At 42.1% G+C, this 17,523-nt stretch overlaps 1 protein-coding gene across 3 annotated transcripts in view; it reads left to right on the top strand.

Moving 5' to 3' along the window:
- The window catches only part of HERC3 (HECT and RLD domain containing E3 ubiquitin protein ligase 3), a 124,283-nt gene that overhangs the window by 2,639 nt on the left and 104,121 nt on the right, over positions 1–17,523 (top strand). For all 3 annotated transcript variants that reach the window (XM_045079375.1, XM_045079374.1, XM_045079373.1), the window contains exons 2-3: positions 141–202; positions 10,177–10,444. In XM_045079375.1, the coding sequence (XP_044935310.1) occupies positions 10,219–10,444 (226 nt within the window). In that variant the 5' untranslated portion in view covers positions 141–202; positions 10,177–10,218. The remainder of the gene's footprint in view (positions 1–140; positions 203–10,176; positions 10,445–17,523) is intronic.

Here is a 17,523-nt window from a genome sequence, read left to right as displayed (position 1 = left end):
GTTATTGGGGAATATTTAAGTTTGCATAAATATAAAGATGTTCTTATTTTCAGTAGTTTGCTTCTCATTTTCTTTTCAATAACATGAAAGCACTTTGTAGCACTGTGCTAATGTTAATTATGACTTTTTTGAACTTGCAGGTCTTGGAGGTGAGGGAAAACCATTCTGGCTTCCAGTCCGAATGCCAAGGGTGTGACCTGTGGTGAGTTACCTAATTTCTCTGAATCCAGTTTCCTCCTCTTGTACATGGAGATAATATCTGACTCACAGAATTGACAAGAGGATTAAACAAGATAAACTATGTAAAGGACTCAGGTTAGTATAGCTCCTAGAAAGGGACCTTAACAAATCCTTAATGACGTCCCTCTGCTGTGATGTAGTGAAGAGAACAAGGTGAGCCCAGGAAGTAGGAGACCTAGTTTCTGGTCTCTGCTTCAGCCCACTCACTTCTCAGAGGGACCAAAGTCATTTGGCCTCGGAAGGTTTCAGCTGCCATTAAAATGAGGTTAGGAATGAAGTCTTTTGCCTAGAGGTTGGATCAGGTGGACTTTCAAAGTATTTTTAATAAGATGATCTCTTTGATAATATAACTCTCTTCTCTTTAGACATTTACTGCATTTGGAAAAAGTACTTACTGGTGTCAGAGCCCTGTGTTTCTGTGTGTGAATCAGTAATTGGATTAATATTATTATAAGTCAGGGTGGATATGGTGGAAAATCTGTCTGTCTATGAGATTGTTTTCCTTGCCTCTCCCCCATCTCTGGCTAACATAGGTTCTGGTTTCCTATAAAGATGGCCGGTGATTCAGCTAATATAAGCTCACTAACTTTAGGCAGTTTTCTTTAAACCTGTATTTTCTGAAAGTGGTGAAGGGGTAGAACTTGGCTTCATTTTGTTTGTGAGATGGTATCATGTCGTGTTTAAGAGCACGGACTTTGGAGTCTGGATATGAATCCTGCCTTTGCCACTTACTAAGTTTCTATTTCAACTACTTATATACATGTAGTGTTTTGGGCACTTGACCTTGCTAAGCCTTGAGGTTACTGTAAAGGGCAAACTAAATAATCTGTGTGAAGTTCCTAGCAAGATTCAGATACATAGTAGGCTTGCAGTAATAGTAACTATTTTTCTTTATTTAGCAACTGTTTATTGAGCCCCTAACAGTGTGGCAGACACTTCTCTGAGGATTGGGAAATGAACAAAAGAGGCTCAGTCCTTCCTTTCCGGAGCTTATGTTCCTGAGTTCTAGCGTGCTGGGGGTACTGAGAACCACTACCCTGTAATGATAATAAAAGCTTCGATCGTAGAAGGCATTCTGCTTTCAGATCTGCTAAAACATGGTTAGGAGGGTGCATTTTAGAATGCAGGAAATAATTATTTTTTTGTTACTGCATAGGGGAATGTTTCTCTAGTATAACCTGGTAAACAAAACTGTTAACAAACTTATGTTGTGGGAGTGCTGGTTTTCTCTGATCTGGGTTCAGGTCACCAGGACCCTTAGCAAGCAGCTGCTGGGCTCCTGCACTTTGCTGAGAACTGGAGATACAGAGATGAGTGAAACCTATCCCTGCCACGAAGAAGCTCCCAGCCTCTGCACAGGAGGAAGAGTGGTGGATGAGATGCAGGAAGCAGCAACAGTACCTCCATAGTACTTTCCAGTTTCTTTTACTGTGAAGTAATTGTAGACAATTACTTCATAAGACCTAAGACATAAGACAATATATGTAATATATATGCTAAGAGGCAACAATAAAAGAACAGAAGCAGAACATCAGCCATGCTGTCAAAACTCCCATCGTGCTCCTTATACTCTGTACCCTCCAACTCTCTTGGCTCCAAAATCATTACCTTGTATATTTCAGGGGTTTTTTTTTTTTGTCTTGTTTTTGTTTTTTTTGCTTTTCTTCAAAGCTTTGCCACCACTAATATTTTTATCTACAAATACTTGTTATACTTGTGTAACATTTTTTTCCCCCTCAACATTGCTTTCAAGGTTAGCTTCAGTGGTGGTTGTAGAGTGCATTTATTTTTGATTGCTGTGCCACAGGGCATCCATTTCCTTATTGATGGACATTTGGTTGTCTTTGTTTTACCTGTTTCAAGCAGTGCTGACCTGTACATCCTTGTGCATATATCTTAAGGTACCTGGCCATGGGGTCCTTGCTTCATTTTACAATAAGGTTGCTACTAGCTGTATATGACTTGGATTAAAATTAAAAGTGATTTCAGGTAATTTCAGTCCCTAAAGTGCATTAGCCACATTTCAAGTGTTTAGCAGCCATGTGTAGCTAGTGTAGTGTAGCTGCCTTACTGGACAGTGCAGGTATGTAACATTTCCATCTTAGCTGAAAGTTCAGTTTGCAGTTTTCACTCATCTTTGTATCTCCAGTTCTCAACATGGTGCAGGAGCCGCATAGGTCCTTGGTAAGTTGGACTGTGCAGGTCATATGTGTGGGAGTGAAACTGCCATGCTGTGGCTTTTCACATCTTCACCTCCACTGGATAATGCCAACTTGTTTTCCAAAGTGGTATGTCAATTTACACTCCCACCAGCTGTGTGTAAGAGCCCTGGTTGCTCCATATTTTTGACTTGGCACTGTCAGACTTTTCAATTCTTGTCAGTCTGGTCAAGTGTCTTTTGAAGGCAGCCCACAGTTTACACAGACAGCAGAGAGCTTGTTCTTCTAGTTTTATGGAGCCCAGCACCAGCTAGTGAAGAAGGTCCCACCTGTAATGAGATCATCTGGGGAGGGCTAGAAATGGTTCCTGTGCTGCCTAAAATAGAGAACCAAAGTCCAGCAGAAGTGAAGGAGAGAGAGAAAGCAGCAAGGAGCAGATTCTCATGATTGAAAACTCCTCTCTGCTTTCTGTGCCATTTCTGTCTGATAGCAATATTTTTAACAATATAGTGTGTCATCAGAATAATAAATCTCCTTTGTTACTGGAGTTAATTCTGCATTTGAATTTTGACTCCAGATTTATTTCAAGCTTGGATTTGGGGAGGGCCTGCAGAGCACTAAAGCCTTGGGCATTGCCTTTTCCTGCTGTTGAAAAAGAGCCCCCTTTCCCCCATACATCATGCAGGTAATGTCTTCTAAGCTTATTTGAAACGACGCTTATCCCTATTATGAATGAGATTAAAAGTTCTGCCCGAGTGTCATTTAGGTTTCAGTGACTTTCAGACAAGGAATAAGAATCAGTCATTAGGCTGCTGTGTGCCTGGTTTGATTAATAAGACAAAGTTTAAGAATTACAGTTTATCTTTTAGCACTTACCTTACTAGGACTAATAAAAAGAGCTTTATCTACTCCCACTCCACCCCCCACCCAGAATTTGAAAGAGTAGACATGCAAAAAACTTTCTCCTAGCAACCTGGAATCCCCTTCATCAACGTTATGACAGATGGTGTTTGTGCTGCTTTGCTGTAGCATGATTTGGTGGAACACAGCCAATGCTAACCGCGGGGAGGATGAAAGGAGTCATACCCCTAGCCCCTTTTGCGGGCTGTCCTGTTTGCTGAGGGCCTCGGGGAAGAGTACAAGGCCTAGGGAGGTACAGGTACAGCAGTTGACATTTACTCCTCACTTAGTCCTGTGTGTTGGGCATCATGCTAAGCGCTCTTCTCCCCATTTTAGAGACAGGAGACAGGAAACAGTGGCTAAATATCTTCTCCAAGGCTTTACTGCTAGCATGTAGTTAATTCAGGCTTGAACCTTAGTCCTTTTGACCCTTAAACCCTGCTGAGATTATCCTGAATCTTTTACCAAAAATAGATGAGGAGAAGGGCTGGGAAAAGTACCAGGTGAGACATAGAGGGAACAGAACGTCTTCCTTCCTTTTGCTTTGTGACCGGGAGATCAGGCAGGAAAAGGAGGGGCTGGGACTGCAGTGGCTGGCGTAGGTGCCGAGCCAGAGTGCAGTCCCGGGTTCTTCTGCAGCACTGCTCGTAACTGTGTGTTCTGGAAGGAGGGAGAAGATTCCACTCCTCCAGGAGCAAGGGAGAGACAGTGAGTGAGGAAAAATAGGTGCAAAATGGCAAGTGATGAGGAACACTGCTGAAGCTAGACTTTAAATTCACGGATGCCAGTGGCCACTAGAGCTGCGGGTTCTTCCAGAGTATACTTTTAAGTGAAAGCGAGATTAACGCTGGTTTCTGCACCGCCCTGAACTTCTCTCCTGAAAGCTAGATGATTTCAGTGCCTCCTGCTAGAGGTTTGGCAGAGCTTCATGATGACCTAGATCACATTTCTAATTAGGATTTTTAATCCATTCATGGGAATACATTTTATTTGTGGTTCCTCGTTTGTTACTCTTCCTAGTAAGTAGTTGTTATTTGACTACTTGAAAATTCCCTTACTGTAACTCAGGTGGGGAGGATTTTTGATGTTTTCTTGAATAACAGTTCTAGTTGTCTTTTTTGAAATAAATGGTAGTTGAATCAGGCTGAGGCCACACGTCAGACGGCTTCCTCAGGCTTGCAGCTGGCCAGAGCACCGAGAGCTCAGCTGCTTCTCAAGGACCGACTCGTGCCAAACAAACTTACAAGAAGCTAATACATCCAGGATGCCAAATTGATAATGAGAAGTAGAATGCCAGGAAGACTGGGACACTTGGGTCAGCTGATCACGGTGTTCTTTCCCCATAGTGGAAGCTGCCTTGGAAACCAAGTTATTTCAGGTTGCTTGTTAATCATGGAATCTACGTAAGGCAAGTGGCTGGGTGAATTTAATGACTAACGTTACGGAGTCCTATCTACCCACCTCCACTCTTGGGCAGTGATTACTTAGCATTTCACCCTTTCCCTCTGCATGGTGCTGGAGACATTGGGAAGTTCTGACCCCTTGGCTACTTCCTTATTTTCTAGGTTCCTTATTAGATGACATAATGGTCATGAGCATAGACTCTGGGCTTCAATCCTAATTCTGCCATTGCCTAGTTGTGTGAATTAGTCAAGACCCTTCATTCTTTTTTTCTTTTTCTTTACCTTTATCCTTTTGTTTTGTTTTGTTTGTTTTGTTTTTGGTTCCCCTTCTTTTCATTTATAAGTTAAACATGATAATAGCAGCACCTACCTCACAGAAGTGAAATAAGTTAGTATCTATGAAGCACAGAGCAAAAGTGCCAGACTCAGAGTCAGCTCAAATTAAGTCTTACCTACTGTTATTAAAAATAATGTAATTATTAATATTATCGGTCAGGACTTTTTAAAATTTCAAATGACAGAAATCTAATTTGAACAAATCTTATTTATTTATTTGATAGAGAGAGACATGGCTAGAGAGGGAATACAAGCAGGAGGAGTGGGAGAGGGAGAAGCAGGCTCCCCACTGAGCGGGGAGCCCGATGTGGCCCCATCCCAGGACCCTGGGACCGTGACATTAGGGGAAGGCAGACGCCCAATGACTGAGCCACTCAGGTGCCCCAATTTGAACAAATCTTAAATAAACAAAAAAGGGAGATTCCACTATCTACCGTTGATTTTCGTTGTTTGTGGTAGTTACTTTCCACAAAGCCGCTGCAAACACTGAATTCATGAGTACTGAGCTATGGCTTCTCTAGAGATATGGGGTAAGTGAGGTTCCTGCTAAGAGCCTCTGCTTAGTGGGTCCATGTATAACCTCATTTTGTGTGTGTTTTATGTGCATTTCTCTTTAGGCACCTAGGTTATTTATGTATATATTTTTCTTTTCTTTTTTTTTAACAAATGATCAGTTTGTATACAAGTGATCTATCTATCTATCTATATATATATATATATACATATATATATAAACATTTACAAATTATATATATATTTATAAATGATCAATTGTAGACAATATTTCTTTATGACAAAACACTAGCCAAGAGAGTTTTTAGCATTTTTCAGATCCTTGGTAATGTGATGGTGTTTCCTTTGGCCCCCAACCTGCCAGCAGTGCTGTCTACCACACATGCTGCTCATCTCATGAATCCCCAGATTCAGCTACTTTTCCATCTTCTCTGTGGCTTCCATGTGCACTCTATGGGTTACAGTAGCACTTTGCGCAACCACTGTGTGTAGAGATCAGTGAATGCCTTCTTCCTTTCCTTAGATACATCCCACGCTTGATGGAGTATCATTGAACTCACAGCCACTAGCAGTGTCCCTCAAGCTCGAGCGAAGCTTGTCTAACCCATGTGTTTTCTCTCTGAGCTATAGCACAGCCTTCCTGGACTTAGGAACACTGGGCAGCTCCAGTGCTGTGCTTGGGGGCATTCTAAATAGCAAAATCACCAAAAAAACTATAAAAACCTGAAAAGTGTGGCACAAAATAGATGGCAGAAAGACCACATCTTTACAGTATGAGAGTTGAAACGAGAAGGCAGAGCATCCTCTTGTTCGACTTCGGCTGGGAACGTGCACCTGGGTGACACACGGTGACCGGTGCCCCGATCTGAGAATGGCTGCAGAGGTGCTCCAGGTATTGCTCGTGGATTACAAATACATTGAGTGAGTAGGTAGATTCGCGTGCATGGAGTCCACGAATAACGAACAGCTGCAGCTAGGAAGAGGGAAGGGGGTGGTCCTGTCACCAGGCAAGGGGGGATCCCCCTCTAAGGAACAGTACTGGGACTCGTTCTGTCTCTTGTGTTTGAAACTCTGGCTGGGAGAGTCGTAATGTCTCAAAGGCATCCTCGTGTGGCAGGGACAGAGCTTCCAGCAGCTTCCGTCATCCTTCAGAGGCAAATGGCAGTCTTCCTTTAGAGTTCAGTGACTCTGATCCTATCCCTGAACCAATCACAATGGCTCAGGGGGCATTGGTTTGCTGCGGTCATGTCTTGTGGTTTACAGGTGGCCTTCTCTGGCTTGGTGGGGGTCATGTGTATGGCTTATAGGGTTTTTTTTTTTTTTTTTTTCATTTATTGGGGTGCCTGGGTGGCTCCCCTGGGTGGGTTAAGCCTCTGCCTTCGGCTCAGGTCATGGTCTCAGGGCCCTGGGATCAAGCCCCACATGGGGCTCTCTGCTCTCCCTTCCTCTCTCTCTCTGCCTGCCTCTCTGCCTACTTGTGATCTCTGTCTGTCAAATAAATAAATAAAATCTTTAAAAAAAATTATTTATTTATTTGAAACAGAGAGAGAGACCCGGGCCAAAGGCAGAGGCCCAACCCACTGAGCTATCCAGGCACCCCTGGTTTTTTAAAAACATTTTATTCATCTATTTATTTGATGGAGAACACGAACAAGTAGAGGGAGCAGCAGAGAGGGAGGGAGAAGCAGGGAGAAGCTCAATCCTAGGATCCCGGGATCATGACCCGAGCCAGCAGCAGCCACTTAACTGAGTGAGCCAGCCTCCTGCCCCTGGAGTGGTGTTCTTTGATTGGCTTGGCCAATCTTATCCTTGTGCAAGAGAGCAGTGAATTTTTGTTACTAGGTGAAGAGGGACTTGGATAAGAAAAAGCAGTTGATAACACCCTTGAGGAATATTTTTTAAACCTTTCTTATTCAGAAAGATTGCGTCACATTGAGTTGCAGCTTTATTTTAGGTTAAGTGGTTTTCAGCCATGTGCCTTCCCCTGTTTGATGAGTAGTGTTCCTTGTATGAATATACTATAATCTGTTTATCCAGCTTCCTGTTGATGAACATTTGGGTTTCTGCCATTTTTGTTTAGTATGAATAAAGCTGCTGCGAGCATTGTTTGTAGATCTTCTTGCAGACATATAATAATAGCTTCTTGATGTCATATTTTTAGATGCACTTTTTGTACTTGGCTGGTTAAGGGGATGGCTTAATGCTACAGCTGCCCAGTCTCAGCCATTATCTTTTAATTCTGACTAGTTTCACTCTTAGAGGGCAACTTTATTTTCAACTTTGCAGGGCATCCTGTATTGTATCCTGACGACAGTTAGTTGTTCTGCAAGTAATTTTTGTGTCCTTGCCCCTGTAGGTGACTGGTAAATCTGCTTGGGTAGTGTGCAGCCCAGTGGAGAAGACTGTGGAAATTGGCCTCAGGCCTAGATTCGAAGCCTGGTTCTGGCGCCTTCTAGCTGTGTGACCTTGAGCATGCTTCTCAGTCTCTCTGAGGCTTGCTTTACCTGAAAATGAAGCTAAAAATAGTACTTATGGCACACGATTGTTGTGAGGATGAAATAATATAAAATGCTTATTAGCACAGCGACTGTTGTGTAGTAAGCTCTATGATGCTGCTTAGGTAATTATTGGTAGGCGGGATAAGGTGAATTCATGAAACATTAAAAATGATGAGCGAAGTTAGTTGGGAAAATTAAATTATGAAAAGATTATGTGATTTTGCTGGTCTTTTAACATGTATATCCTACCCCCCCACCCCAGCTTGTGTTTCATCTTATGTCCCTTTGTAATTAACTCAAAGAATAACAGTTAAGCTGAATGTCCTTTTAGTTCGAGAGTCTAGACAAGGTATAAAAATCTTGGGAAGAAACAGAACTTTGTGATTAAGAAAGTATCTTGAGATTCAGTTTTATATTTATTTTGAGTTTTCCATACCTTTCCTGAAAGCCTTAGGAGTTCAAAGAATAAGTCAGATAACATTACTATAGGTAGCCAAATAATATTCTCCTGTATGGAAGTACCCCATTTTGTTGATCCATTCCTCAATTGATAGGTATTTGGGTTTATTCTTGCCTTTTGGTATTACGAGTAATGCTGCTATGAACACTTGTATACTATTTTTTTTTTTTTTTAAGATTTATTTGAGGGGCGCCTGGGTGGCTCAGTGGGTTAAGCCACTGCCTTCGGCTCAGGTCATGATCTCAGGGTCCTGGGATCGAGTCCCGCATCGGGCTCTCTGCTCAGGGGGGAGCCTGCTTCCCTCTCTCTCTCTCTGCCTGCCTCTCCGACTCTTGTGATTTCTTTCTGTCAAATAAATAAATAAAAATCTTTAAAAAAAAAATTAAAAAAAAATCTTTAAAAAAAAAATTTAAAAAAAAGATTTATTTGCGAGAGAGCGAAAAAGAGCATGCATGCACTAGAGGATCAAGCAGACTCCCTGCTGAGCAGGGAGCCTGACACTGGACTCAGCCTCAGGAACCTGAGATCACGACCTGAGCCAAAGTCAGACGTTTTACTGACTGAACCACCCAGGTCCCCCTTCTGGGCAAGTTCTTGTGTGGACATATGTTTGCAGTTCTCTTGGCTATACACCTAGGAATGAAATTGCCAGATCATATGGTAGCTATATATTTAGGCTTTTGACAAAGTGCCAGAATATTCTCCAAAGGACCAGCACATTTTTTACGTTCCTCCCAGCAACCTAGAAGTCTCTCGTTTCTCCACATGCTCACCAACATTTGTTATTATCTGTCCTTTTGATTATAGCCATTCTAGTGAATGTGAACTGGTAGAGAGCAATGAGATTTGGGTTTTGTTTATATTGAAAGGGAAGTATAAATTTCTAAAAGGTGGGGAAACTTTGGACTGGAGTCAGCAGCGATCAGCCAAGAGTTGATTGAGTAGCTGCAAAAGCGAAGAGGTCTCTTATACTGGGGTCCCTAATTAAGGGAGTTAAAATCTGGCTGAAGAGTTAAGATACAGAGAAAGTCTCCAATCAAGGCAAGACAGAGGTTGTGTCAGAGGGATGCAGGCCACCTGTGGCTGGAATGACCCCTAGAGGGTTTTAGGTAGGAAGTGAAGCTTGACTCAGAGCCACAAGGATGAATAAGAAGAAATGACAGAGAAGATAACATTTTTTTCTTCATTTTTTGTTTATGTTTCAAGTGGTGAATTATTACTATCCAGGCTAACCTAAAGGAGTTAATTAGTTCAAAAAATTTCAAAACATGAAATAAGCAGAAAACTCAAAAGGGGCACGGTGAAATGACAGGATGAAGTTAGTAGGATAATTTCCAGACTGTTATTGCCATAATGGTTTGCAAATAATGTTTTAGTGATTCTCCTGTACTTGGAGTTTCTTATCAGCGATCTAAAAGTCACATTTTGTCTGTGTTCACTATTCATTTATACAAACAAAATTTGTTTAGAAATTTTTTTTAAACTCCTACTGAAACACAAAAATAGTATCATTACTGTAAATATTTTCCATGATATGAATATGTATTATTTTGAGATGCAAGGTATCTGAAGAATATTAAGAGGAGGTATTTTTTTTTAAGTGATTATATTTATTACTTTAAAGTGATTTTCTCTGACCCGTTTTTTTCTTTAACCTTTTTTTACAGAACTCTCTTCTAGGCTACATGACTCCCTGAAGGATCAGAACAATGTTATGTTGGGGATATTGGTCTCTGGGCCAACCTGGGATCAGTACCAACCTGCAGGGGATTGTGGCCGAGCCACAAGTGTGTGGATTTATATCCGATAGAAGCGTCAAGGAAGTGGCCTGTGGAGGAAACCACTCCGTGTTCCTGCTGGAGGATGGGGAAGTTTACACCTGCGGTTTGAACACCAAGGGGCAGCTGGGCCACGAGAGGGAAGGAAATAAGCCAGGTGAGCATGCCTAGTCTGCCTCCATGATTGGTGAGAAAGCTGAGAGTGGGTTGAAGATCACCTACCCAGTCGATTACCTGCACCTCCCTGGTGCAGGGATCCTTACCGTGTGGAACTTTTGTGTTCAAATCAAGTCTTTTTGTGTGATATCCTTTTTTGTCTTATTAGATAACGTATAGAATATCATTGGCCAGGGGAGGGAGGTTGATGAGTTAGTTCAGAGTTAGAGAAGGATTTTCCCCAGTAATCGAATGCTACGACAGTATGATCATTTTGTGGATTTGTAACCCTCACACAGTCAACATCAGAAACGTTTTCCCTGATTGCATATTCACTCACCAGCTTTTGGCAACACACTTTCCGGTAGCATTGTGGGATGAGCACTGTGCTGGGTATGAAGAGATAGGTGAATGGGAGGTGGTTATGGTGTGGCTGTAGGAATTCCCCATGGAAGGATGTGTGAGGTAAGTTGAAGACTATGCTGGAAGGAGCCAGGGAGCAGGACCCATTCTGCCTTCGGGGGTCTAGTAAGAGGCACAGTTGGACTTTAGCAAGTGTGTGTGTATGCATGCCTTTGGCAGGAACACCCAGTTATTGCTCACACCTGAGTGTACCCTGTGACTTTTTTTTTTAAAGGCATAGCTGTCAAGGTGCCATCCTTGTTGAGGGAATGTTGAATAGTGTGGCAAGATGTGATGGAAGGTGCAAGGGGCTGTACATATAGGGTCTGTCCAGTGATTTTATTTTCTTCCCACTTTTTCTGTGTGAGTTTGACCTTCAGTATAGATGTAGCAAGAATTTATGAGGTACTTTCTCGTCTTGGATTTTTGGAAGGGGTGGTGATGATGTTGAAATGGGTCTCCCTTTGGTGAGAAATGATAAGGAAGTGTGTTCAGTTGTGGCCGTGTTGTGTTTTTTACACTAATGTGGGTGTGTGTCATTTTGTTGTTACTTGTTATCTTTTTTATTCAATCCAAATCAAGTGAACGTACAGAAGCTTGATATCAAGAACAGCCTTGATATTTTTTTTTCTAGATAATTTTACTCTTTTGTGTTTGTCTAGGAGGGTCAGTTTGGCATCAGGATGAGCTCAGTTTTTTCCATGACACATTGTCTTTCTCCTTTCTCATATTTATTCCCTCCCATAGCAAGTGGCTGTGTTCCATAATTCACCTGCCCAAATGTCAGTATTAATTTATAAATTTATAATTTGACCATTGGATAAAGGGCTGTAGGGCTTTTTTTTTTTTTTTTTTAAAGATTTTATTTATTTATTTGACAGAGAGAGACAGAGCCAGAGAGGGAACACAAATTTGGGGAGTGGGAGAGGGAGAAGCAGGTTTTCTGTTGAGCAGGAAGCCTGATGCGGGGCTCCATCCCAGGACCCCGGGATCACAACCTGAGCCGAAGGCAGACGCTTAATGACTGAGCCATTTGGGCACCCCCAGAGAGCTAATCTTAAGCAAAATTATGAAGTATGTGAAGTATGATTTGTGGGCTCCTTCCCCATTCTTTGCCTCAAGGTTCCCTCATTGGAGCCCTCCCTAAGACATCCCATCAGGCCTACTCACCTGGAGCAAATCTCAATGTTCTGTCAGGGCTTTATGGGCCCTGGGCTCTTAGGATTTCAAGGAAGGAGTTTGTAGCATGGGCCGTATGTTTGTACACCTTTATATGTACAATGTACCTGATGCTACCATTTTTCAATGTTAGTAGATTCTGTTATTCATTAAAATAAAAATTCGATAATGGTGCTGCCAATTCCTAATTGAATTAATAATTCTTATCCATTATGTGTTTTACCAATGAACATAAAAGTATAATATGTGGGAAAGTTTTTTGATTTCTAAAAATGGTTTTCTTTTTGGAAAAGAGTAAAAACTAAAGCCTTCTTTCCCTTCCCTCTGTTAAAACTCACATGAAGTTCCTATTCTTGCCCCAAGTGAGAGCAGGAATCTAACCATTAATGCCTAGAGAGGGATTAATGGCAAGTCACATTCCCAGAGCTCACTTCTTCCTGTGGGAATGCGAATGTTCAGCCAGGACTTAGAGGCTTTTAAGGCCCATTTCATACCAATGATCCTCAAAGGGTTTGTCCTCACCATGGCCAGCCTCGGAGGGAGGATTTTGGGGACCAGGAGGAGATCTTTCCAGGACTGCAAAGATGACGCAGTTAGGGTGGACTCTGGAGTCAGGCAAAGCTGGTGTAGGTGTTACCGGTCTCTGACTGAGTTTCTAAGCTCAGTTCCCTTTCCTGTAAAAGGAGACTCACTCCCTGTTGTAATGTAGCTCTTGACGCAGTAGATTCAAATCATAAAGACAACTCAGCAAAGCTACCAGTGCCTGTGAGGGCTGCCCTGCTTCCCCTTCCTGTCTGTCTGCTCTGTGACTCTGCCCTCTGTGGCGGCCTCCCCCACCCCACCTTTGTCTTAGAACCTGGGGTGAGAGGATCTGACCTGGGGTGGCTGGTTAGAAAGGAAACAAAAAGCTTGCAGTCCAATGATGGCAAGGACCCGTGGGAGGCACCATGGTGAACGCATCTCAGTGCGATGCGACATTGTTCCAGAGGAGCCTCCTGACAGCTCCGTGGAGCTGGCGGTGGGTGGTCTGTGGGCTCTGGGAGTGAGTGAGCAGGAGCAGTCCCTGCTCTTGCCTGCACACTGGGTCAGGCCAATTCCTGAGCCTGCAGCCGCTCCCTGTAGGCAAGGCTGAGTGATTGCAAGAGACTTGAGCTAGAGGTGCGTGGAGAAAGAAGGCTTTTGGATTCAGCCACAGAATCCAGCCCATGCTTGTAATCTAAATTTGTAATAAGCAAGGTCCTAGTGTAAATAACAGTAGATTCCAGAAACTTCTGTTGTTGGTTAAGCTTGTCTGTTAATTATAAACTCCATAGCAGCTGTGGAATAGTTCTTCTTTGAATGGAAAGATTATGTGGGTGGGCACCTCCCTCTCTTTTAACTTTTTTTTGTTGGTAGGTTTGTTCTAAATTGGGGACTGTTTGGGTTTATTTTTAATGACTGGAAAAAAGAGAATGAGCTTGTTTTCTCCATGTGTTTATTGAGAACTGTGACCTGGAGAGCCACTAGGCAGAGAGGGGAAGTCAGTGACAGACCCTTTTTCAGGCAGCCACTGCTGGCCCCAGCCTGCAGAAACGCTACTGCCAAGGAACCTCCGTGCTGTTTGGGGAGGGAACTTGATAGAAGACCACTTTCTCAGGACACTTCTGGGGACAGTGGGCAGATTTATGATTTCAATTCCACACCATTGCCCAGACCAAAGGACTTTGTAGGGTGAAGGATTAAAGAGAGTGAGGGGGAAGGAAAGGTGGAAGAAGATGGGGTAGGGGATGCACCGGGATGATGGGATGAGACTCTTCTGTCGGAACATGTTCCTTGAGGGGCACCTGGGTGGCTTAGTTGTTAAGCGTCTGCCTTGGGCTCAGGTCATGATCCCAGGGTCCTAGGATTAGGCCCCACATCAAGCCCCGACATCAGGCTCCCTGCTCGGTGGGAAGCCTGCGTCTCCCTCCCTGTGTCTCTCTGTGTTGGATAAATAAATTAAATCTTAAAAAAAAAAAAAAAAAAGAACATGCGCCTTGAGTCTGTCCTGCTGGTGGTTCAGCTTGTACACACTGTCTCTAATTGTCATGGTTGCAAGGGACACAAACTCATTTTTTGAGGAGGAATCCTATACCTGTGACATAGCAGTGGTAAAGCACTCCACAGTGATTTTAAAGGGTTTCTTTTTTTTCTCGAGAACATGTAATAGTTACCTATTGCTTTTGCTGTTCCCGAGGCTACTGTGCTTTTCTTGTCGCCTCATTTCTCTTATTTCTTAGTACTTACGTGACCACCTTCCTGTGTGTATCCTGTGTGTGATGAAGAGAGGGCATTTCAAGGACACAGCAAATCCTGAAACTCCTGGATATGAAGTTCTGAGATTTTCCCAGTGTGTTGGGCAGCCAGGGATTCTAGCTTAGTTGTCTCTGTGACGCATTCATTTGTGCTTTGGCCAAAGGCAAAGAGCCCTGTGATTCCCAGAAGCATTTTTTATGGGCAGAATTTCAATGTCCCATCTAAATTCAATGTCCCACTTAAAAAAAAACAAAACCAAAAACCAGTTGAATTATAACTGTTCTGTATGACTTTTCTCTCCCTCATTCTCCGCATCACATTGTGATTATCAACCTTACCTCTCCTCCCAAATCAGGGATAAGTTTCAGTGATGAAGGGCATTGTGGGATTATTACTAATTTCCTCGTGTTTTTGCCCATGAATTCATCTTCTAATTTCTGACAATATAGAGTCACAGAATTACAGGAAGACTTGTGTGCCTCCCCTTCTTTTTAAATTTTTAATTTTTTCCCCCTTCTTAAGAAAGCAAGCAAAACATGAGTTTTTTCCCCCAAAATTATGATATTTTTGTAAGTAAAGTGACTAAACTATAACTGAACATTAAGCACATCTTGAAATATTTTTTGAACTAAAATAGAAATTGGTTGCCCGTAGGAGAAAAATTCAAAAATTTTACCTTTGTTTACTCTGCTTCTCTTATTCCCACCCAGCCACATTGTCAGCACTGTATTCTTCAGACAAACCCACAGGTCTCCTCTCTTCATGCATACTCAGATTTTTCATACGGGGATTTTAGCTTCAGCTAATCCTTATGTTATTCGGGATATCTGCATTTATGTAAACCTCTTCCAGCCTTTCTTTCTGTTTTGAGTAGGCAAGAACTATGGTAGGTGCAATTATTTCATCTAACTTCACAATGTTAAATTTTTCAAATTCTGCATTGACATTCTGGGAAGCCTTTTCATAGGAAACCTCAAAGGTAACCATTTATAAGCAGACTTTAACATTTCTGTGCAACCGGGTTTGATTCCTGTCTATGATTCATTCCTTTTTTCCTTGCAGGCAATTTAATCCAATTCACATTCACATTTTGTATTCAAACTAAGCATTTCCATAATGCCCATTCCCATATGTAACAGCTCTCCCACTGTTTGATAAATGAGGTTTATAAAGCGGAATATCTCAAAAGTGTCAATTTCCAGAGCTGTGGTTGCTGCTAACCCTGGTAGAAGTAACACTTTCAACTAGTTTATCAAGTTCCTCTCGGGCATCTGAAGGACGTGGTAACTCGGTCATGTTGATCAGCTTTTGGGGAAAAGCAAACTAGCTGAGTTGGAAGGAAAGGGAAGCCACCCTGTAATGACTTCCCATTACTGAAGTGCCTGTTTCTTCCGGCATGACTCAGAAATAAAAGGCAGAAGGTGCCATAGGAAATGTTCCTATCTCAACACTGTCTTGTTAGGAACCCCATCCCTTTCTCATTAGGAGTGGCAGGTGGTCCAGGAGGCTGTGAAAACCTTTCTGATGATGATGATGACGATGGCGGTGGAAGTAATCAAACCCTATGGGATGTGGTGACTTCCTTTTAGCTGAGTGGACAGCTTTCTAGTTCAGAGGCCTGGAACTCAGGAGCCAATGTCATTCAATAATTTTTATTTTCTGGGGTGGGTCATCAAAATTTACTTTTTCCTGTCTGTACTCAGCCTAGTTTCTTTTTCTTTCTCTCTCTCTCTTTTTTTTGTCAGCCTACTTTCTTTAAATATACCTGAAAGTTTTAGAAAGTACATACTTATTAATGAGCATATTCTTTATTTTTTAAGATTTTAAAAATTTTAATTGTTTGACAGAGCGTGAGCACACAAGCAGGGGGAGCAGAAGGTAGAGGGAGAAGCAGGCTCCTCGCTGAGCAGGGAGGCTGATGGGGGTCTCTATCCCAGGACCCTGGGATCATGACCTGAGCCCCAAGGCAGCTGCTTAACTGACTGAGCCACCCGGGCACCTCGGCATATTCTTTAATGTGAGGTGTTATTTGTGACTTTTAAAAATTTGCAGTGTTACTTTTAACTAACAGTGGTTTGCATTGTGATAAAAGAGATTGAGTTCATTTGTTAATTTAGAAATGGTTAACTATAGGTATTATAATCTCTCTTCCTCTGGATGAGCTTGACATTTTTAAGCTGATTAATCCTCATTATAGTTCTATAAAGTAGGTCAGTATTATATCATCCCAGGTATAGTAAAGGAGAACAGGAAAGGGAGTTGAGTTTCAGTTTTGCTTGGGTGCTGACAGTTTGGTTTTAGTGATCGTAGAATTTTGCTGGCTGCTTGGAAGAAAACAATAGAATTTTATTCTTAAAACTGTTTCTCTTGTTTACTTTTAATCTCCCCTCATTCCTTACAAAAGAAACAAAAGGGTAGAAACTGGGCTGCCAAGAAGCTTGTGTACTTGCATTTATTGGTTAAATGCCAGATATACTCAGGGTATTTTGATTAAAGGTATAGAGAAACAATTAATTCCCTTTTCATCTTTAAAACCATCAGGTGACTGCCAGCCAGTTCTTTTATGCTCTTTTGACTGCCAGATATCTGGGGGAAAAACACACATGATCATTCATATCTCAGGCTGATATATTTTATTTTGCCTTGCAATTTGCCTCTTGTTCTTTATTCCTTTATTTCCTTGAATTACTTCTTATCATTCAGTCATTGATTCAGCTGATATTTACTGAGTGACTAGACTACTAGGTTCCTCATTTGTTGCCATTACTGTCAGAACACACTGCATTTTAATTAATTAATTAATTAAGAACACACTGCATTTAGTGCGGATCCTACCCTTTGGGAGTTTACAGGCTAGGTGGGGATGTAAAATGTGTTCCTGTTGTTCCTGTAAAAATTACATGATCCCGTTCATTGTGTGTGGAGCGAATGACCAGGGTCCTAAGTGTGTCCAAATGGGAGTTGTAGTGAAGAGTCAGGTTTGAGTCAGGTCACCCACAGTGCTACATTCACGTTTCTCACGGTTGCTATCTTTTACAACCACGCACATACAAAGTTCAAGTTTATCTTATGTTTGTGAGCTTGTGGGAGGAGGGAAATCTAGCTGTCGGAGTAGGGGCAGTTTTCAGAATGGTGTCATTCTCCAGGGATTTTTCATGACGTTAGTGGGTCAGTCCAGCCTTTGCTTCTGAATTTTTGTGTTGCAGTAACAATTTTGTCATTTTG

The sequence above is a fragment of the Mustela putorius genome, unplaced genomic scaffold (assembly GCF_011764305.1).
Source record: "Mustela putorius furo isolate JIRA1106 unplaced genomic scaffold, ASM1176430v1.1 tig00000382_pilon_pilon_pilon, whole genome shotgun sequence".
NCBI lineage: Eukaryota > Metazoa > Chordata > Mammalia > Carnivora > Mustelidae > Mustela > Mustela putorius.
Note: the sequence above shows the minus strand (reverse complement) of the source record. Positions and strands in the feature narration are given on the sequence as shown.